Here is a 22,630-nt window from a genome sequence, read left to right on the forward strand (position 1 = left end):
AAACCATGCCTTTTACACGTTTTATTACCATCAGGCTAAATAGCAAACACACAGTAATATAACTTCAATGTGATACATGTAACACAGATATCACAACATGTAGACAGCCATCAAAAGATATTGAACTCCTTCACCCTTTTTCACATTTCCCTGTTTACACCTTAAAATTTGAATGTGTTGAAATAATTTCCCCTTCGCCAGCATCATACATTCAACACATTTATGAAGCAAAACATTTTTTTTATTTACCTAGTCAATGCCTCACTGTAGATAGACCTTTGGCAGCAAGCTTGTCATTACTGAGCTTTGCACATTTCGATTATTCTTTCTTTTTTTCCCCCATTCTTCTGTGAAAATGTTCTCCAACTCTGCACAGCAAGCAGACAGTGGCAGAAATTTTCAGGTCATGGCACAGATTTCGCTTTTTGTCTGGGTCAATCCAGAATACTGCCCTCGTTTTAAAGCAATTCCTTTGTAGTGTCTCCAGCGTGCCATGAGTCATTGTCCTCCTGGAACATGAATCTTCACTCTAAACACAGATCTCTTGCAGACAAAAATAGGTTCTCCTCGAGGACATTCTTGTATTTGGATCTATCCATCTTGCCCTTGATGGCAGCTAGTCTCCCAACCACACCTGCTGAAAAGCAACCTCATAACAATGAGGCTGCCATCACCGTTCTGGCATTACCGGGTGGTTTTGGGTTGTGCCAAACATTTATACTTTTTTCAGGCTAAACATTTTTATATTATTATAAATGACATAAAATCGTCCTCTTTCACACAAAAAGATGAGCCACTCTTGCGCAGAGGCCAAAGCTTTCAGAAGGCACTGTATATATAGTATAAAATGGCCTTTAACATTGCTCAGAGCTGCGTTCATCAAGGCGGATGTGCCAAGCAAGATTCGTCGTTATGACGGTGGTTGTTGAACGATTAGTTCGCCACTACCACGTTTTACATAAGGATGGATTTCAATAAACAGAGGGTAATTACGGTAAGTAATCGTAATCGCGAGCTACAAAGTAGGTAAACAACTAGCTACCCAGCTAACTAATATACAGAGCTGATATAGATAGCTTTCATGTTACAGCTACCTTGAAAACAATTAAAAAATTAACTTAGATATATATCTAGTTATCTGAAGAACACTTAAATGACAACCGACATACCCGACTGTCGATGAACGTGTCGAACATAAGCTAAGCTAACGGGGAATTTCTTTTAATACGTTTGCTCTTCAACGTCAGTCTTCTTGAACGCAGCTCTGATATGAAAAAGCAGCAAGCACGCTTACACTGTGAAATAACATCATAACAGTTGTCATATTGTCATAAAATGTATATCAACGTGAAGACGTCGCTAAATAGCTCGTCCAAATACGCAAAAACAGTAACTTAGGCCTATGTTATAAAAAATCCTCTACTAAAAAAAAAAGAAATCAATCACTTGTTTGCAAAATAGCAGTTCTCAAATAAATACTTCCAGCAAAAAAAGTACAAATATTATTTTTCATTTAATTTTAGTATATTCTAATTTGATACAAGGGTATACATACATTAAAAAAACGTATATAAAACTCTATAACTAATTGGGACCAGTACTTTTTGCCTTAGAGGAATGCAACTCTTTGATTGGGTTTGTACTCTGAAGAGGATCACCACTTAAAAACCGCATTGGATTATCGAAAATTGAAATGTGTGTGTGTGTGTGCCACCAACACACGTATTGTTTCAAAGATCCCAGACACCTCCTTAACAGATTATAGAAAAAATACTATTGTTTTGAAAAGTGTAATACTGTTGGTAATATAGTCTAAAAAGTGCCAAAAACGATTATAAATACAACGATAAAGTGCAAGAAAACAAACATTCTTAGTGTATACTACACAGTGCATTATAGTCTGGGTCCGCTCTGAATTGGGTAACAGGGGATGTTTGCTGATACCAATACATCTACAAGATTAAACTGGGAAAATTCACCATACATTAACAGCAAATAAAGGCCAAATAGAGGTAGGCCAGTAGTCCGAGAACCACGCTATGGTCGCACCACACTGTGACACAGGCTATGATAGTACCACAAGCTACGGTAGTACTATGGTAGCTGTAAATGCTACACCTTCAAACAGCGACATCGCGGCAGTGTAGGGCCGGTAAGCGCACATAAATTGCCCAGAATACAGTTGAATTAAATGAATCGGGGCGACGTTGTATTTAGAGCGCTGCAAGCAGCGAGCAACCGCTCTAGATGCTAGACCTTCCAACAGCGAAGTCACGGCGATGTAGGGCCAGTGATCAAATACAACGTCTTCCCGGTAAATTTGATTAGGCTACATCGCGCAGATGTCACAGCGACAAACTGTGCTTACTGGGTAGTGCCACAGGCTACGACAGTGATAAGTGGCTATGACCGTACCACTAGTTACGGTAGTACATAGGCTATGACCGTACCACTAGCTACGGTACCACTCCCTACGGTCGTACCATAGGGTATGACAGTACCATAGGCTACTGTAGTACCGCTGATATGACAGTACCACAGGGCGAAGAATGAAAACTGTGGGAAACGGAACGGTTCATGCGGGTGTTGCTTTTCTCCTCGCCCGTTCTAGCTGCGCGCCTCTCATTGGCCAACGCCCTGTCCTGTTGCCAAGGGTCATTGGCCGAGAGACCAAGTGGTGAAGGTTTTGTGAATGAAGCAACACCCTCTACCCCCTCCCTTCTTTTCTCCGTCCACTGAAAGAAGAGAGGAAAAGCCTGAGAAGCTAAAGGTGTAGCCACCTTTTTGTAAAAAGTACGGCATCGTCCTACGTAATGCGCTCACCAAGGTTGACTACACCCGACCCGTAAAAATGTTCAGCCAGTATTCACTAGAATATAGGTAGAAAATAAAAACCTGTGTCCTATTATTTAATGTGTGATGTTGACATAACCTCTGCTGCAAACCCTCACCTGGCACAAATCATTCAAAACGGCAAACTGAAAGGGAAAAAAAAAGATATGGAATGAGGCGGGTTATACAACCTCTCGCTACATATTATGACGAGTAGGCCTGAAATGACTTGAAGGGTCACCATGCCCAACTGGATTTAGTGGGGGGTAGTGAAATGGCCACCATTTAAGAAATAAATGATATACAGAGTGATTGGGTCTAAACCACCAGAGGAAGGCAGAGATGTCACAACTGCTGGCTTCCATGGGTCTATAAAAGGAAATGAACAAAAGATAGAGGTTATCAAGGTGTTTTACCTTTGCCAGTCAGTATCCACGCAATCTTTTGCATCAAAAGAAACAATAATTCATGAAGCAGACATCATCACAGTCCACATGCAGTCCACCCATGCGCGGATATTTGTGAGTAACTATCATTGGGTACTGGGAAAGAGGACATGCAGTTGAGTTTTTCCACAGGTACATTTTTGGCACGTTAAACACCACCAAAACCTCGTAATTGGAAACATAGCTTTATTTAATTTTTGGAGATGTCAGATAAGAACACACTTTGGGTTCTGTACTTTAGACTATGTGTTTGGCACAGGTTTAGCACGGGTTAACCTTTAGTGACTCACCTAAGGACTGGCGGAGGGAGAGGTGGCCCTCAGCGGCTTCCCGTTGTCGTCCCCCCTCTCTCCATCCCTCCATCCTTCTTGGCTAAAGGCCACAAGGTCCTGTTTCAACAAGAGAATTGGGGAGAGGGGTTTGGGTGAGTAAATAAAAAAACGATTCTGTAGATCAGGGCCGACCAACACTTTTCTTGGACATGTATCTTGTGGGTTTTGTTTGTGATCCTGCCAATTAGCTATTTGAACAGATCTCTAGCTGTTGAATGAGTTAGGGTTGGAGTGAAACCCTACACGATGGTAGATCTCCAGGAACAGGGTTGGACAGCCCTGCTCTAGCTGGTGAATGTGATGTGCTTTGTTAGGGTTGGAATGAAAACCTACAGGAAGGTAGACCTCTAGGAACAGGGTTGGCCAGTCCTGCTCTAAATAATCCCTCTTTGTTACCACACATATTCTGCATGTCATTCGCTAAACACAAGGGGGCAGCAGAAGGTGGTGCTACATATGGTGTTTAACCCTGGGCAGCTCTTTCAGCCTCTCACGGCTGAAGGGCCCATGTAACTTTAGCTTGAATTGTGGGCCCCCAGAAGAAGCAAAAACATCTGTGAAATGATCAATTCTATGGGGGAAATACTCCTGACTACGATCAGTGTATCAGTGTATGCCAATTGCGACACAACATCCCCATCATTATTATATGAAATTATTTTTCTTGTCATCATGCTGTATTATGTTAGGAGTCAGCTGGACTCACGAGCTCATCGACGTGATGGTTCCAGATGAGAACGGCCGTCATGATGGCAAACCCCAGCTCCAAGATGGTCAGGAACAGCAGCATTATCAGGACAGGCATCGGGTTTATGTCCTAAGCCACATCACCATGGAGACGCACGGTCAGGGTAGGCAAGGCGGGCTAAGGGCATCGCTGCCTTTACTATGTAACCTTAGTGACTGACCTGGCTGCCTCCAAGACTGCAAACAGTAGGTCGGCCAGTGAGCTCAGCTCACTCAGCTCAGCTCAGCGTAATTACGCCTATCAGGCTAATTATTATCACGGACAGGAAAGGTACACCACCATCAAAAAGGCCCATGGGACAGGCACACAGTACCCTTCTGTCTTCAGGGGTCAGGGGTCAGGGTGCAACCCAATGCCTTTCAAAACCCTGCCCATATACAGTTAAACGCAAAAGGATTGGGACAGTGGCGGTTGTGTTCCACCACACTGTGTTTGAAGTGCAGGCTGTCAGCTTCAATTTGAGGGTACATCGCCTGAACCATGTAGGAATTGCATCCAAAACAACAAAAACATTTACTGTTCTACTACGTACGGACTCCAGAACACGTCTATGCTACCTTTTCTTTTTAATTGTGAAAATGTAGGTTCATGAACAATCGTACACTATTATTTCTTTTTTTAAATTTGCTTACGCAACAGAGCAAGCTCAAACAAAAAATAATACCCTGCATAGGACATTAAATTAAAGGAACCCCCAGTAAACGATGTTATCTTAATCCAATCTACGGGCCCTAGAGGTCTATCGGCGTAATGCGGCAACAAAAGCGGGCGGGGCAGAGGCGAGCCGTGCACCTTGTAGTGGCAGTACAGCGCCATGCAGGGCCCTCCGTGCCACCCGCCGAAGCTCAGGCAGTAGAAGACGATGCTGGTGAGGGCCATCAGCAGTCCGAGGGTCGTCATGACGATGGTCGCCCTGATCTGCAGCGAGTGCACACAACCAGAGAGCTTACGCCGGCCAGTCATTTACACCAAACACTGAACATCAAGCTACAGCATATGCCTGTCTGTCTTTCACACAGTTTTTCTCTGTCATTTTTTTCCCTTTCTCTGTATGTCTATCTGTCTTTAGTAATCCATCTATCTATCTATCTATATACAATTATCTATTTGTGGACATGACAATTATCAGCCTAAGATACAGTCACAAATAAATGACAGAAGCGGCGTTAACTATTTAATTTTGTAGGCTCATGGTGTAAGATGTTGTTAGCCATGGGCATCTTGGAGATTACATAAAAGTGCAAATCCGGGTTTTTGTGCTCTGGTAATCGATCGCTTCGTTCATTTCCTATGGAAACTTTGCCGAACTTTCCTCCTGGGCGGTTGAGGCCGAGTACGGACAGATTATGACGTTTACTGCGGGCGTGTCTGCTCTTGCTGACCCTTCCTGATGCACTAATTTCTCTACTGAGGTTATACTGTGGAGTGGAAGTACCGAGAACTCTCGAGTGTCAATCAAGAAGCGGCGTTTTCAGACTCACCACCCCACGACGTCGCTTCACTCCTGCCATACATCTCCATCTGCAGCAAGACATAGTTCCGTTGGTCATGTACTGAAAAATAGAAAAACGGTTTCTTTTTTTTTTTTTTTACCACAAGTTAATTACAAACTTGGGGTTTTAATGAGTATATGTAGTTACTAGTTACACTTCACCATTAAGTAGCATTAATAATAATTCTTATAAATGAGCCCAAGGAATTTTGACATCAATCTTCTCTGTTTCAGGACACTACTCACCACAATACTAGAAGTCATGGACATCACAAAATTGAGCACGCTGAAATGGCTGATCATAATTGTGAGCAACAACGTTACGATGATGCCTATGCCGAGAGTAATCTGGAAAATCTGCGGAAAGACAGGAAAATCTAAATCACACACACGACAATCACGTTTGTCAGACAAAACATATTTGCATTACTTAGTCACATACTGAGACTTTCAGCAGGTAATTAAAAAGCATTAGCATTACGTGTGGGTAGAGATACAGGACTGTAAGCAGCGAAGCCTAAGTATTGGAAAATTAAATAAAGCAGAAGTCCATTTCCCTCTCCACAGACAGGAAGAAGAAATTAAGAGGGCCAATGACTGTAAAAGCCCAAGAGATGATGGACAGTATATTCAGTCAAATGTAATTGTATTTGGACAACGACACAACTTGTTGTTTTACCTCTGCATGCCAGCACACTGGATGTGAAATGAAACAATGAATACAGGATTAAAGCGCAGACTGTCAGTTGTAATAATTTACATCCATATCGGGCGATCCGTGTAGGAATTACATCCCTTTTTATACCAATACACAGGTATTTGACGGCTTTCAGTATCCAATCTTGATTCTAGGCTTTTGGTTGCTTTATTGGCGTTTGTCAACATGAGGACCAGAGTTGTGCCAATGAAAGTCAAGGAAGCCATTATGAAGCTGAGAAATAAGAAGGAAACAGTCAAGAGACTGTAGGGGAAAATTCACAGAACAAAAGATCTCCCTCCTAAAAGCATGATAAACAATCACAAGTCAAAATCAGACTCCACCTTAGTGAGCAGGCTGGTTCCTCCAAAACTCTCGACGATGTGTGCTAAAAGTTTATCAATATATCTGGATAAAAGTATGATATGTACCCTGTATAGTTTCAAACTGATTAACTGCTAAATTGTGCTAGAATTACACAGCAGCCAGCTGGCAGGGGGGGGGGCCCGTCTTGAACTGTGTAGACCAAACTGTCAAGGACACGGGCAGAGCAAGATATGACTGTACAGCTGATTTCTCCGGGACTCTCGATGTTTTATGCCAGAAGTGTATCTATTTGACCTAGAACATTAATTATAGCTGAGCTTATGAAAACGCAAGAAACCACAGTGAAAACTGTTGAAATGAGAGCAAAGAATGCTACGTACATTTACTCCCTTAGAAGAGAATAATTAATCAAATGTTTAGTATGTCGGTATATTAGAAAAGTATATTAGAAGTGAATATTAATGAAATGTTTAGTTTGTCTGTATATTTTCAATGATTACTGCTGCTTAGTTCATCTTATAAAAGCGAAAGATACAGAGTGACGTGTATGGATGACGTGTTAGAGGGAGGGCATCCAGAACTTTATCAGGTCTGGTAGTTTGCCAAGAGCAGGTGCGGGGTGAAGTGAGGACACGTAGTTGGCAGAATGCCCTGAACTTTGTACAGAGTTGGCAGAGCATAAGGTCCGTTGGCAATTTTCCACAATGACGTTGTGGGAGGAGCGTTGGGAGGAGTTACGATAAGAAAAGTGTGGGTGATTTGCCAGAATGAGGTTTGAGGAGGAGTTGTAGGTGGAGTAACTGTGTATAAAATGGGTGTAGAAATGACAGTCGGGGTTCAGTTCTGGAGAGCTGATCCGGCTGTATGCACGTGTGCTAATAAAGTCTGATTTTCCTGAAGATCTTGCTGCCTGGTGTCGTCTTTTCCCTCGCGAAGATGTTTTTCGACAAATTGAAGATTTGGACTCTGTCGTTTCCTAGACACGACAAGACACAGGCCAAACCTTAGGCTAAACACAATAAACTGCAGAATAAACTCCTTTGGACATCATTAAGAAGAAAGAGAGAACTGGTGAGCACAGCGATCGCAAAGGGACTGGTAGGCCAAGGAAGACCTCTGTAATTTATCCGTGCGCTCGAGCCTCTTCCTAAAAAAAGCGCCTGAGCGCCCGCCCTGACCGCACCCTTCAGGAAGCAGCAGCAGCAGCGTGCCGCGACCCTCTCACCCCGATGGCTTGGCTGGTCCCCTTGGCGGACGTCCCTGGCGCCTCTGACTCCCGCTCGTGCTCCTCCATGCGTTGCCGGGCGACGGTGCGCGCGGGTGGCGGGTAGTACAGCTGCGGGTACACCTGGCTGGTGATCATGGCGGAGATCACGGCCGCGGCGTTGCTGCCCATTTTAGTCCCCCGGGCCCGCTGCCTGAAGCCGCCACGGGACCTGGAGACGAGCGGCGACGCGATAAATGTTACTTTCAAAAAATCTGCCGTTGTAGTAATTCTGAAATATTTACAAAGCCTAAATCCTTCATTATTCCCATTTCCGCATTCATAGAAATCACGTGAGAGTGTTAGATCTTTAGAAAGTAAAACACGTTATCTTATTAATTGCTTGCTTTGCGTCATTTTTTATAGCTGAATAAACACTTGTCTCGATGTTTTGTGATTTAAGTTTTCCTAAGATTTGCCATCATTTCAAGCCCCCCAGCCAGCTCTCCGAGGGCCACTTATTGAGGGCCCCTGCTGTAGACTAAGGAAGGGATACGACTGAGCTTTTTACGGTTTTAACGGTTTAAAAAGCGAGGCTGCGGTTGAATTCCGTCTGCCAAACGAGGCGCGCATCATGCCTGAAAGGTACACTGTGCACACATGTGAGTAAGATTTTTTTATATTTCTAACACAAAGATTGTTCCAATGCGTGGAACAGCTTCCCCTGTCATAGAGACCCTCGGGGTGTTGAAGAAGGCGCAGCTCTCGCCGTGTTCTGCCACCCTTGGCTGAGGTCATGGGAATTGGGTTGCTGGAGATATCGATTATGGACCCATTTCAAACTCCCCACCCCCACTGAATGGCGGCCAAGGCGCGGCTTATGTTCAAGTCCAAGGCTTGAGGCAGTACTGGATATTCAGTAGACAGAAGGCAAATTAGGACCGTAGATGGGCTAAATAATAGCTTGTTTATGTAAAAGTGACCTTACCCCTACTCCGTTCACTATATAGAGCTTTGACTTAATGAAACGGTTGTTATTATTATTATTATTATTATTATTATTATTATTATTATTATTTTTATTACTATTATTATTATTGTTGTTGTTGTTATTATTGTTGTTATTATTATGAAATAAACTGGGCTAAAGTGCTGCTCTCGAATCTTGGGGTGAACAGCTACCTTCGCGGCAGGTTCATCACCTTTTGTGTTTAGATAGCCCGAGAGAGCAAGTGGGTAGCCTGCGCGAAACTGAAACAACAGTCCGGTCGCGACTGTAAAATTACCACTACAAATAGAGCAAATTTACTGTTGATACGCTGTTTACGATACGAGTTTAATGGCACCAGTCACGGTATGGCACGGGGAGGATATTTGACATTACGCTAACATTTCGATCCTTGAGTTAGACTATAAGGTACCGCTGGATGTTGTCTACTAACGTTGTTCGTACTCGCGTTCAGCCACACTAACCAAAGGCCTCCCCCTAACCCACAAGCGGACAGAATTTAGTTTCTGTCTCCCTGGGAAAAAATGGCTGCGAGGACTCCGCGATGGGCGAGTCTCCTGATAAAAGGTTTCCCGGAATACATTCGTCAGACCCCCTCAGCGATTCCCAAAATCATTTTTGCACTTACTTCAGGATTTTATTCCCATCCTTAATTTATATGCTCCAACTGCAGTAGCAATTTTGACAATAGCATGACTGTACTCATTCAAACCCCGAGAAATGCAATAACTTGTAGAAAACAAATTGAACATTATTTTTTACTTACTGTGTGTTATGTGGATCTGTATATTGTGGAGTGCGCGCGCCCTGCTGACTTAAAATGGCACGTCCGTTCAATACCAAAATATTTCGGTCTGCCTCTGCCCTTTTAAAGGCGTAGGCTTCCACATCTTTCTAAGCGACGCGTAATTCTTTCTCCCAAAGCTTACGAAGATCCAAATCTCCACTAGTCTTTAAGACCTGATTAACATTGATTATGATGTTGGTACGCTGTGATATCCCCGATCAAATTGTTCTCTGTCAAAAGTTATTAAATCAATATGCTGTATAAAAACAAACGCTTCGACAACTGTATTGAAAGGTTTATAAAATGACCACTTCTTTCGCCTACTTCTACCAGCCAAAACTAAACTAGAGAGCAAAATAGGAAGCTGCGTAAACACAGAGAGATGGAGTAATATAAGCTTTCTAAAGAAATCCAATATTCGTGCTGGATTCATTTCACTGTTATAGTAGACGAGTTGTTGTATTCAATTAATCGATCATTATCCAAATGATTTCTGTTACTGTAGCACTATAGTAGTGTGTTCTTAATCGTAGTGTTTATAACGAATATATCATTAATCGTGTGCACTTTTTATGACTAGAGTTAGTACTCAGCAGCAGTAAGCAATTGTTTGCGCCTTTGTGACGATGACAGGTTATCGACGTCACCATGAAATAATTTTGTTCCTCCAATGGGGGCGCTGCACCAAAATACAACACAGTATTGTGGAGAATCCGGTCATCACCTCGGAAGCACAAGCAAGCAGGGAAAATAGAGTATTCGTCACATTGATGCAGTATACCGGCAATATTGACATCATTATTGGATCTATAATTAATACATTTATTTATTCTCAAACACTTCAAATCGTATGGCACTGTCATTAGATGCACTGTCATTAGATGGATGCGCCAGCTCGCTAATCCTATACGGATAATTATAACGGACTAGCTAGCTAGCTGAATCTGAATACTAGTTACAAGCAACTGCAACTTTTGTTGTCAAAACAGCAGAGAAACTTGTGAGTGAAAACCACTGTGCAGCATTCCGGGAAGAGTCTGAAACCGTCAATTGTGAAAATGACACAAAAAAGCTGCATTGACTCATTTTTGTCGAATGAAGAGGACGCCCGCGCAATTGAAGACGCGATTAAGGCAGCGATAAAAACCGTCATGTATGTTTTGCGCAACATAAACGACAACAAAATACGTGAATATAAAATGATGGTGGCCCAGAGGGACAGAGAGAACGAACGACTGCGAATGCAAATGAAGTCCGCGGAACGGGAATTGATATCACTGCGGCGACACAGACTGACAGTGGGACAAGGTGGTCTCGTGGATTCAACTTGCAGCCTTGACTCCGGGATTTCGTCGGAGGAAAACAGTAAACAGGGTCTGTGCGCTAAACCGGGCTCCTGCGACGCCGAGGTAGACCTGCACGGCCAACCTGTGTGGAACAAGGAGTTTGCCAGTGAGTGTACTGTTAAGAGTTGCGACTAACGCAGCTGCACAAACAAATTGCTTGGCCAAAACACACTGCTGCGGTGTGTCCTGTCCGATAAACTGTTGCAGCAGTTGCTGGAGTCCCACACGGCCTTAACGTAGGACAAGAGAGCATCCTGTGGCAGGATCCCTGCCAGCCGGATACCCCGTAATTATTATTGATCATGTCAGACATCAGTAGTCTTATCATCGTTATCATTACTGTTATGGGGTGGGAGGGGAATGTTGAGGAAAGGACCAATGTGATAAGGCACTCTTTAATGCATGCAGCATGGAGAGATTTCACAATACATCAGCACGGTGCTTTCTCAAGCTCTCTTTCATATACTCTCACTGAGCACTTTATTAGGAACACTATGCTCATACTGGGTAGCCCCCCCCCCCCCCCCCTTGCTCTCAAAACAGCCTAATTTCTTTTGTGGCATGGGTTGCACAAGATGTTGAAAACATTCCTTTGAGATTCTGTTCCATGTTGACATGATCACATCACGTAATTTCTGCAGATTTGTCAGCTGCACATTCATGCTGCGATTCTCCCGTTCTACCAATCCCGAAGGTGTTCTTTTGGATTCAGGTCCGGTGACTGGGAAGGCCACTGGAGAACATTGAACTCATTGTAAATGGTAAATGGTTGGCATTTATATAACACCTTTATCCAAAGCGCTGTACAATTGATGCTTCTCATTCACCCATTCATACACACACTCACACGCCGACAGCGATTGGCTGCATTTGGGGGTTATGTGTCTTGTTCAGGGACACTTCGACACAGCCCGGGCGGGGGATCGAACCAGCAACCCTCCAACTGCCAGACGACTGCTCTTACTGCCTGAGCCAATGAGACTACTGCTCTTACTGCCTGAGCCAATGAGACTACTGCTCTTACTGCCTGAGCCAATGAGACTACTGCTCTTACTGCCTGAGCCAATGAGACGACTGCTCTTACTGCCTGAGCCAATGAGACGACTGCTCTTACTGCCTGAGCCAATGAGACTACTGCTCTTACTGCCTGAGCCATATCGCCCCTCATTGTCATTGTTCATGAAACCAGTCTGAGATTACTTTTGCTTTGTGTATGTTTACACTAGGACTCGGAACTGTACTGTCCTCTCAGGTCTACTTTTGCACTTGTTCTTGTGATTGATTTGCACTTTCTTGTACGTCGCTCTGGATAAGAGCGTCTGCTAAATGCCACGTAATGTAATGTAATGTGACATGGTGCATTATCATGCCGGAGAGCTCAGAGGTGAAGGGCCAGACTGATCGAAGCTGACAGGAAGAGCATCTTTGAAGGCGTCAGACCTCTAAGTGGATAGGCTACAGCAGCAGAAGACCTCTAAGTGGATAGGCTACAGCAGCAGAAGACATAAGTCTAAAAAATAAGTAATAAATACCGAATAAAGTGCTCACTGAGTGTATGTATATATACTCTGCGTTTTACATTTATATTATTACTATTATATACACTTGGGGGGGGGGGGTTAACACATTTGAGCTAATGCACACAGAAATAAAGGTACAATAAGTGCCTAAAAAGGTACCCATGCATGTCACTGGGGCGGTACCCCATTGATTTAAAATTGTACCTCTAGCCAGCATCATATTATATTAATTTGTACCTTTTTTGCTTGGAAAACGTACTCATTTGTACCCAAAGGGAACATTACTGGACATTTGGGAAATGGTAGTCCTTGAAGAACAAAAATGTACCTCCACTGTCATTTCATTTATGAGAGTGTGTTCAGCTGTCAGGTTGGGTCTGTGATATGAGATTCTGTATCTGCACACATTTGCAGGTCCCTGTGCGAGTGCAACAGGCCAGGCGGAACATCCAGGCTGGGGAGGGACGGTAGACGATTCTCTGGTCGGCTTCAGCGACGGTTTTCGCTGCCAATCGCAGGGGGAGTGGACGAACGGTAACGCGCTCAAATCGGAGAGCGACGCCAGGCAGCCCGTCGCGACTTCGGCCAATCCGGCTTCCAGCCCTTTGCCTGTGAAAGAGGAACCCCCGGATTTCGAAACCGCTTGCATTAAGTGGGAAGTGTGCGATAACAGTATTCGGGAGGACGGCGGTGGCGGCGGCACTCGCCCCATGCCTCAAAGCGCTGCTGCTGCTTCAACGTGGCCCAGAGACGGAGCTCCCCCTGCTGACGAGAGCCGGAACTACAGCTTTGGTTTCCCCGTTCCGCCTAGAGCGAGGACGGTGCTGCCTGCACCCTGTCAAACAAGTACGTGTTCAGTTGGATCGGTTTTAGAGATGAGTAGGGTTTAGGTCAATTCGGGTAATTTGGGACACTTTTTTGTGAATTCTTGAGACTGGTGGTGAGGGCAGACCGACAAATGTAATGGTGATATTCAGTTCACTGGAGGTTTATTAACTTTTGTTCAATATACATTACATTACATTATTGGCATTTGTCAGACACTCTTATCCAGAGCGACGTACAGTTGACTAGACTAAGCAGGAGACAATCCTCCCCTGGAGCAATGCAGGGTTAAGGGCCTTGCTCAAGGGCCCAACGGCTGTGCGGATCTTATTGTGGCTACACTGGGATTCGAACCACCGACCTTGTGTTTCCCAGTCATTTACCTTAACCACTACGCTACAGGCCGCCCACAATATAGAGGGCTACTCTATTGCAATTTGAACAGGGCGATAGTGAGTGCAACTCAATGCATCTCTTTGGGTCCAAATAAGAATGTTTTCCAAGCAAAAAAGGTAGAAATTTATATAATATATTGCTGGCTAGAGGTATAATTTTATACGAGTAAGCAGTGTTTGGATAGTTAACTTTGGTCACTTTTGCTCTGTTTGTTTGTATCTTTGTACAAAAAAAAAAAAAAAAAAAAATTGGCCCTCATCCTTATCTTTGTTGTACAGGTAGCAGTTAAAATTGTACTTCCCTCTAGGGTCTTTCAGCGAACTTATCCCTGGTTATGGGTATGCACTTTGTTGTACGTCGCTCTGGATAAGAGCGTCTGCCAAATGCCAATAATGTAATGTAATAATGTAATACCAATATGGTACTGCACCAGCCACAGGCATGTGTACCTTTTTGGGAACTTTTCATACCTTTATTTAAACCAAATAGCAAGATGTCTCTGTTGAAAATGTTAAACTGGGGGGCATACAATTCCTAAGCCTAAGTGTTGGTGTGAATATTATTTTTAATGTTGACTAAGCTGTTTCTCCCTGCTCCGGTCTCCAGAGAGAATGTCAAACCGAGAGAAGCTGCAGCGTTACCGGGCCAGGATCCGGGCGGACCCGGAGAAGTACCGCGCTTACCGCGAAACGGACCGCCGCAGGTGAGCCAGGCGGGCTCGGACCTCGGGTTCCGCAGACTCACTGTGTTCCTGAGAATCTAGCAAGACTCTCTGTGTTACTGCTGGAAAGCTGTGTCTGAATTTTGTCTGAGAATCTAGAAAGACTCTCTGTGTTACAGCTGGAAAGCTATGTGTCTGAACTGTGCTTGAGAATCTAGAAAGACTCTCTGTGTTACAGCTGGAAGGCTATGTGTCTGAACTGTGCTTGAGAATCTAGAAAGACTCTCTGTGTTACAGCTGGAAGGCTATGTGTCTGAACTGTGCTTGAGAATCTAGAAAGACTCTCTGTGTTACAGCTGGAAAGCTATGTGTCTGAACTGTGCTTGAGAATCTAGAAAGACTCTCTGTGTTACCGCTGGAAGGTTGTGTCTGAACTGTGCCTTAGACCCAGGTCTGGTCAGTGTTGTATGAACATGTGATAATGGCCTTGTCTGGTCCCTCTCGTGTCAGGTACCAGATGAGGAAGAAGTCCATCAAAGACCTTCCTGAGCACAGCCAGCAGCTCAAGAGAGAGGCCTGGAGAGAGGCTGCCAGGCGACACCGCGCACGGAAGAAATCCTGCCCTCTGATTGGCCCCCACGGCAACCTTGCACTGAACACAGAGCTACTATTGGACCCCACCGAAATCCTCCAGAGCTGGGATCCAACAGGAAACTAAGTCCCGTTGGGCTGATGGGAGACTTTGCACCTGGGAAGATTGAAAGTCGTGAAATCTGGAGCCCCGTTTTGGCGGTTGCTATGTGTCCATATTTAACATATGGCTGTGTAGGTCAGGTACCTCACTCTGGAGCACAAGGGCTGTGCCCAGACGGGGTTTGAACCTGCAACTCTCCGGTTACCAGGGTAACCGCCGTGCTCTTCCATCACTCCGACGAAGCCTAAATTACCGCTCTTCAGTATCCATTCACTGTATGATTTTACCTCCTATGAAGTTTTTGTTTCTTTTTTTCTTTTTTTACTTGGGTCATTTCTATATGAACCGAAAGATATACAGTACTGTGCGAAAGGCTTCGGCACGAGTAAAAAAGAAACTAAAAAAACATATCTAAAGCTAAGATGCTTTAAAAAAAAAACAATAAAAAATGTGCTATAACGGGCAGTGAACTAGATCAAATCAATATTTGTACACCTTTAAAACCCGCATCAATTCTCTTAGGTACGCTCTCCTGCAGTTTTATGAGAAAATGAGATGGTAGGTTGTACCAAACCTATTGGAGAGCTTGCCACAATTCTTCTGCCGACTTTGACTGTCTCACTTGCTTCTGTCTCTCCAGGTAATTCCGGGCAGCCTCAATCAAGCTTTTATCTGAAAAGTGGTCTATTATTGAATATGTTCTTTATTTAACAAGAGGTAAAAATGTCACTGTAACATTTCATTTTTTAGAAAATCAATGTTTTGAAATTTTCAAATGCTTTTTCCTACTGGCACAAGACCAAATTGATATTAAAAACAAACCTTGGGTGCCTAACGCTTTTGTACAGTACTGTATATGACTGTACTGAATCTGTTGTTTCTGTAATGTGATCCTTCGGTCAAAAAATGTGATACTTTGGTCAAATTACAGAGACTGACAAGCCAACAACATGTTAAGGCGTTGTTTATTTCATCACTGATAAGAGGCGAAACTAAAATGATTGGCAGAGATGACATAATGTGGAGATGCCATAATGTGTGTTATTTTCACAGCACTGGGGGAAGGCAATGTGGGACTGTTCTTGGGGGAAGGCAATGTGGGACTGTTCTTGGGGGAAGGCAATGTTGGGCTGTTCTTGGGGGAAGGCAATGTTGGGCTGTTCTTGGGGGAAGGCAATGTTGGGCTGTTCTTGGGGGAAGGCAATGTTGGGCTGTTCTTTGGGGAAGGCAATGTTGGGCTGTTCTTTGGGGAAGGCAATGTTGGGCTGTTCTTTGGGGAAGGCAATGTTGGGCTGTTCTTGGGGGAAGGCAATGTTGGGCTGTTCTTGGGGGAAGGCAATGTTGGGCTGTTCTTGCGGGAAGGCAATGTTGGGCTGTTCTTGGGGGAAGGCAATGTTGGGCTGTTCTTGGGGGAAGGCAATGTTGGGCTGTTTTTTTCTGGGTGTGCAGGTCTAGTGCTATGGACTCCAGAGGCCAGGATTCACAGTCCGGTGTAAATTCAACTGAAAACGTCATTCTGTATTTCTCACTGCTGGCTCTAAAACTTGCTGATTTTCTAACTTGAAATCATTTGAAGTGACAGGGACGGCTGTGATGTGACGTGTTATAGCCTGGTAGTGATTTATGGTTATTGTAATAATTTGCAATAATTCAGTTTTTATATTAAAACTGCGCCTGGAAGATGGATTGTGTCTGAAGTAGCTCTTTGATTTCCTTTGAGTAGCAGTCAGACTGCAACAGTTGCTGATGACTGTATAATTAATATGGTATGAATATGGATTTAAAGTCAGGCCAGTTATCAGGCTATTAAGCTAGGATATTTAACATATTTCATGTTTTTATTGTGTAATATAGTATATGAATAATGTATATAATGCATAAGAATATGGCTGCTTTAAAGCATTCACACATAAATACACTCAGTGAGCTATTTTTTAGGTACACCTGTACACCAGCTTGTTAATGAAAATATTTAATCAGCCAATCATGTAGCAGCAACTAAATGCATTTACATGTTTTTTAATTTTTTCCTTTTATGTCATATGCATGTGAAAACATTTTTGGTCAGTGATTTTAATAATTTAGTTGAACGATACTTGAGGGGTGTTACATGGTCTGTTTTGTTTGAAAAATGCCTGTTTTGAAAAGTAAAGTCGAAGGCGGTTTCCCAGTTTGTGTTGTTGGTTTCGCCACACTTGCGGTTCCGATTCAGCTGCGATGAGGCCACAACCTTCTTTAACAGGAAGTGCATCATAGGGCATCAGGAAACTGAAACCGACAGGTCCTGTCAGATGCTTTCAATTCGCTGCTCTGTAGGGGGCAACGGACAACACAGCCAGGATCAATAAACACAAATTTCAGGTAAAAAAAAAAAACTTTATATAGTGGAAGAATAACGCTTTATGAATGCACCTGTAAGTGAGCTTCTATTTGTTTTTTAAAGAAATGCGGCTGAACATTTTTACACCTCAACCATACTGTAGATACGGAGTCAAATTACATTAACTTCAAAAGCTGGAAGTGTTAAGATGACAATCTATGCATAATTAAATATGTGTACAAGTTTTTATATGTACAAGTGAACCAGTTACCAGTGTATGTATAGAGTCTGGTTTAAAAAAGCCCTGAGTTCACAGCTGGTCTTTTGTCTGTGTAACTGGTCAGGCAATTAGACAGCTGTGAGATCTGAGGAGTTATGAGACCTCAGAGAAGGCTGTGGTGTTGTAAACAGTCTTCTCAGAAGAGTTTCCGTTCTTTAACTGTCACTCTGACGATGAGTGTTTATAAACCGCTCTTATAAATGATGAGAAATGGGCTTCTAACTATGCACTCATTGGTTTGATTCCCAGATTTGGGACTGCTATTGAACCCTTGAGCACCCTTGTATGTACTGTTACCAGCTAGGGTGCCAATGTAGGGGGATGGTTACCAAATTGGCCTTGCAACTCCTAGGCTCAGTAAGTTCAATTCCCAATGATGTCACTGCACCCTTGAGCTAGGTACTTCAGAAAACATATCCAGCTCAATAAATGTATTTTATGTCAATAGAAAGCAATCTAAGTGGTTCTGGATAAGAGCATCCGCTAACTGTTTTAAATGTAAATGTGAACCACAAAACCTGGACCATATGCCACAACTTTCCTGGCAGAATGTTTGGAGTTGAAACACTTCCCCTAACTGAACGTTCTCACCATACTGCATGCCTTTTGTTTGGTGTTACCAGCCATAAATATTTTTCACATGGCTATTGTTGGGTAGGGTGTGTAAACTTTTGTCAGTACAACAGAATTAATATCTGGCCATTTTCTGTGGCTAACTATTCATTCTGTTACTTCACTTTGAGATGGAGCGTCACTGACTCTTGCGTGGGATGTGTGTTGGATCGGAATGGAAATGTAATCATTTAAAAGTAGTAAAGATAATATAGCTTACCCATGCCAGGTATGAATCCACTTTCAGGCGGGTCCCAGTTAATATTCAACTTCAAGAACATGTCCAAAGATAATAGTGCTTTAAGCACATGCAGGTATAAATCCACATTCAACCAGTCAAAGCTGGGGAGATACGAATGGGTTGACTGTTTGAACCTGTTATTGAAGTTAGCAGGCTGGCTAGTTTGAATATGGATTTAAAGTCAGGCCAGTTATCAGGCTATCAAGCTAGGATATTTAACATATTTCATGTTTTTATTGTATAATATGGTATATGAATAATGTATATAATGCATAAGAATATGGCTGCTTTAAAGCATTCACACATAAATACACCCAGTGAGCTATTTTTTAGGTAGACTTGTACACCAGCTTATTAATGAAAATATTTAATCAGCCAATCATGTAGCAGCAACTAAATGCATAAAAGCATGCAAACGTGGTCAAGAGGTTCAACTGTTTTTCAGCCCAATGTCAGAATGGGGAAGAAATGTGATATAGGTGACTTTGACTGTGGAATGATTGTTGGTGCCAGACAGGGTGGTTTTAGTATCTCAGAAACTGCTGATCTCCTGTGGTTTTCACACACAACAGTCTCTAGAGTTGCAGAGAATGGTGCAAAAAACAAAAAAACATCCAGTGAGCAGCAGTTCTAGGGGCAAAAACACCATGTTAATGAAAGAGGTCAGAGGAGAGGGGCCAGAGTAACGCAAATACCCACTCATTACAGTATGCAGAAGAGCATCTCTGAATACACAACGCAATATAACTCAAAGTGGATTGGCTAGAGCAGTAAAAGTCTAAAAAATAAGCCTAATAAATACCTAATAAAGTGCTCACTGAGTGTATATATATATATATATACATATTCTTTCTACTGTAAATACAATATACCACCTGATGGTAATATTATTGTTATCTCAGGAATCAGTGTTGTCCGTGACATCATCGATACAGCGATGTCGGCCGTCGAGGCGACGGTGGCCTCCAGGCTGATGAAGCGGCTGGCAGACAAGAAGGAGTCAGTGGAGGCCTTCATGGAGACCCTGGAGAAAGGAGCGGAGCTTCTGGTGGAGACGGTGGGCGAGATGCTGCCCGTCTTCTCCGTCGTGGGCCCCGTGGTGCAGCTGGCCCTGGACAACGTGGAGAGCAAGGAGGCCGAGTTCATGACGGAGCAGTTCCAGAAGGTTCGAGAGCGTCTGGGGGTCGTCTCCGAGGAGATCCGCCGCGTCGACCAGGAGATCAGGAAGAGCGGGGCGGACGTCGCCTACTTTTCCGCGGAGGAGAACCTGAGCAATCAGTTCCGCAAGTTCATGGACATCCTCAACGCCAAGTCCAAGTTCCGGGAGGTCAAGAAGAAGCTGTTTCTGGAGCACTTCTCCAAGACCGGGGGCGACAAGAACCTGCACACCCTGTACAATGCTGTGACAGGGGACAAGTTCTCCGGGGAGTCGGTGCTGGAGATCACCCTCAACTATCACGAAAAGAGCCGGCGGGTCACAGAGGACTTCTGCGCCCGTCTGAAGAACCTCTTCTGCATTGGGCTCATCGCCCTGGTGGGCCAGGCGGCTCTGAAGGGGGCCGGCGAGGAAGAGGATGTCCTGAAGGACTGGGGGGAGAGGATGAGGGTCGTGGAGGAGAAGATGAAGGCCGCGGTCGAGGCCTGCAAGGCCAGCTTCGCCGAACAGGCCGAGCTGGACGTCGGGAAGAGGCTGAAGGAGTGGAGCGACAGACCTCCGGTTGAGCTCGCCGGCGACATCGCCGAGTTCCTCAACCAGAAGTACGACTGGGTGTCCTGGTCGGTCCGGGCTTACGCCCGCTCAAGGGGCTGCTTCAGCGACTTAGTCTACGGGAGCAAGGACCAAGCCATCTGCGGGGGGAGCCACTTCACCTACGAGGGTGGGACCGTGGTGGTGGTGTCCTACAGCCAGGGGAGGATTCGGGACCTGGAGAAGATGGCACGCAGAATTCGCGTCTGCCAGCCGCAGGGTCTCGTGCACGTGGTCAGCAGTCGTTGGGCGGTGGCTGTGGACAGCAGCAGCTTCCCCGATGACTGTCAGTACTACCAAAGGTACAGGAACGCCCACATCTACATACACGCAGAGTGACCGCCAACGTTACCCACGGCATTGGAACAGCCACATTTACACACACTTTGCAGTGGCTATGGACACTACGCAAGAGGGCACTCATGTCTTAAGACGTCTTGTTTCAGGTATAATCTCTGTGGGTGTGGACATTTAGCCATGTGTAAAAGATAAAACATTTTAAGTGAAAAAATGACCGGATGATGTGGCTTTTCAATATCAATGGTGTGCTTGTGCTAGTTGAAGGGAATTATTTTGCATAATACCATATGTTAGACTTTGGTATCTAACATTATTATCAGGAAATCCAAGTTGTGCTAGTGTGGGAAAACTGATAAGTAGAGGGTGTGTGTGCATTTATCAGTAAGGACAGGCGAGAATAAACATTCAGCATAAACACGTCAACCTTGAAAGCCATTTGTTTGTTGTGGTGCCAAAGATAGAACATCTACCTCATAACACTTCGCAGCTGTCTTATGGTAAAACATTTCGGGAAAACAAATCTCGTTCCAAATGAACTGCTAAAATGAAATGGGTTACGTGACTCGTTTTGAAATGCAGAAAGGATGCTTTATTTTAAGCTACCGATCATCAATGCCGTTGCTGAAAAAAAAAAAGTATAGCTAGAGACTTTGAAAAGTGTGATCTTGGTGCTGTATTTTCTGTGACTTGAATCAATGACGTATTGATTTGACACCATGTATGTGACAATGCCCTTTTTTTTTGCAAACAGTAAACATTGAAATCAAATGATAATTGTCCAGGTGTCATGTGTTCTTCTGATTTTTTAACATGTTCTGATGTTGAAGAATCATACACCACCAGTTGGAAGTGCTACTTTGACAAATCCTGTGATTATGTAAAAGTAACATAGTGTTCCCTATATCTATGTCTTGGCATTTGAAAGCTATGAGGGATGGGAGATGGTGGGGCGAAGTGTGTTCAGTTGATCTAGTAGTCCCCTATATTTATGTCCTGGCAGTTGAAAGGCAGAAAGCTATGGGGGATGGGAGATGGTGGGGCGAAGTCTGTTCAGTTGATCTAGTATTCCCCTATATTTATGTCCTGGCAGTTGAAAGGCAGAAAGCTATGGGGGATGGGAGATGGTGGGGCGAAGTCTGTTCAGTTGAAGTCGATGATCATCTTTAGGAGGGGTGCGGCGGGGAAGTCCATGGTGACGATGCCCAGGCGCTTGGAGACCCCCGCCATGTCAGAGAGGTACTTGTAAAGCCGGGCGTTGATCCTCTGGGCCACCGCGTTTGGGTAGGCGAAGATCCCTGCCCCGCTGGCGAAGGTGAGGAAGACGCGGGCCTTGTTCCCCTCGGCCGCCGCTGCCAGGTGCTTGTGCACGCTCTGCCACTTCTGCGGCACGTGCAGGAGGGTGGGGACCTGAGGGGGGCGGGGATGGGGGTTAGACCATGCCTTTAGCCCTCAAAGAAAGGCCCGGTTCTGCCATCATCATAGATTATCCACAGCTTCTCTAAATGTTTTCTTGTTTGTACATTAGGAAAAATAATAGCTACTAATATTTTCCCTCTCTTTCTGCTTCCATTACTCTTACTTTCGCTCCCCTCTTCCATCCTTCTCACCTCTTCCCAACTTCCTCCTCCCTTATTTCCACTTCCTCTTTCCCTGTTTCCTACTTCTTTCCTCCCTAATTCTGCTTCCTTTCACCCTACTTCCACTATTTCCTTATTTCCCACTTCCCCGTCCCATATCTCCCCACTCCCCACTTCCACATCTCGACTGTCTCTCTCCCTATTTCTACCTCCGACTTCCTCTTTCCCTATCCCCTA

At 44.2% G+C, this 22,630-nt stretch overlaps 4 protein-coding genes across 4 annotated transcripts in view; 2 read left to right on the plus strand and 2 right to left on the minus strand.

The window, feature by feature from the left end:
- Positions 1-6: 6 nt before the first annotated feature.
- LOC133137042 (uncharacterized) lies at positions 7-9,932 on the minus strand. Its single transcript, XM_061255035.1, has 8 exons — positions 9,854-9,932; positions 8,100-8,310; positions 6,097-6,207; positions 5,840-5,911; positions 5,151-5,276; positions 4,317-4,427; positions 3,569-3,667; positions 7-3,201 (listed from the first exon to the last, which is right to left on the minus strand). Exons 2-7 carry the CDS (start codon positions 8,268-8,270, stop codon positions 3,569-3,571), a joined length of 690 nt encoding a protein of 229 aa, XP_061111019.1. The 5' UTR covers positions 8,271-8,310; positions 9,854-9,932; the 3' UTR covers positions 7-3,201.
- A 661-nt stretch (positions 9,933-10,593) lies between these two features.
- Positions 10,594-17,000, plus strand: LOC133137374 (uncharacterized). The gene is made up of 4 exons (XM_061255619.1): positions 10,594-11,326; positions 13,155-13,586; positions 14,568-14,664; positions 15,133-17,000. Exons 1-4 carry the CDS (start codon positions 10,933-10,935, stop codon positions 15,338-15,340), a joined length of 1,131 nt encoding a protein of 376 aa, XP_061111603.1. The 5' UTR covers positions 10,594-10,932; the 3' UTR covers positions 15,341-17,000.
- Positions 17,001-17,537: 537 nt separating this feature from the next.
- On the plus strand, positions 17,538-20,855 carry LOC133137659 (protein rapunzel-like). Its single transcript, XM_061255999.1, has 2 exons — positions 17,538-17,677; positions 19,672-20,855. The coding sequence occupies exon 2, from the start codon at positions 19,707-19,709 to the stop codon at positions 20,853-20,855; it is 1,149 nt and encodes a 382-aa protein (XP_061111983.1). The 5' UTR covers positions 17,538-17,677; positions 19,672-19,706.
- Positions 20,856-21,439: 584 nt separating this feature from the next.
- Positions 21,440-22,630, minus strand: part of si:dkey-266f7.9 (uncharacterized protein LOC100006223 homolog) — a 3,859-nt gene continuing 2,668 nt past the window's right edge. The window contains exon 4 of the mRNA XM_061255663.1: positions 21,440-22,223. Coding sequence (XP_061111647.1) covers positions 21,957-22,223 — 267 coding nt within the window. The 3' untranslated portion in view covers positions 21,440-21,956. The remainder of the gene's footprint in view (positions 22,224-22,630) is intronic.

The sequence above is a fragment of the Conger conger genome, chromosome 9, assembly GCF_963514075.1.
Source record: "Conger conger chromosome 9, fConCon1.1, whole genome shotgun sequence".
NCBI classification, from domain to species: domain Eukaryota; kingdom Metazoa; phylum Chordata; class Actinopteri; order Anguilliformes; family Congridae; genus Conger; species Conger conger.

Coding starts and splice junctions, on each gene's coding strand:
- LOC133137042 (XM_061255035.1), bottom strand. CDS start 8,270: ATGGGCAGCAACGCCGCGGCCGTGATCTCCGCCATGATCACCAGCCAG. Junction 6,208..8,099: donor GGACCAGCCAAGCCATCGGG/GTGAGAGGGTCG, acceptor GTCTTTCCGCAG/ATTTTCCAGATTACTCTCGG. Junction 5,277..5,839: donor TGAAGCGACGTCGTGGGGTG/GTGAGTCTGAAA, acceptor CACTCGCTGCAG/ATCAGGGCGACCATCGTCAT.
- LOC133137659 (XM_061255999.1), top strand. CDS start 19,707: ATGTCGGCCGTCGAGGCGACGGTGGCCTCCAGGCTGATGAAGCGGCTG.
- LOC133137374 (XM_061255619.1), top strand. CDS start 10,933: ATGACACAAAAAAGCTGCATTGACTCATTTTTGTCGAATGAAGAGGAC. Junction 11,327..13,154: donor GTGGAACAAGGAGTTTGCCA/GTGAGTGTACTG, acceptor ACACATTTGCAG/GTCCCTGTGCGAGTGCAACA. Junction 14,665..15,132: donor CGCGAAACGGACCGCCGCAG/GTGAGCCAGGCG, acceptor CTCTCGTGTCAG/GTACCAGATGAGGAAGAAGT.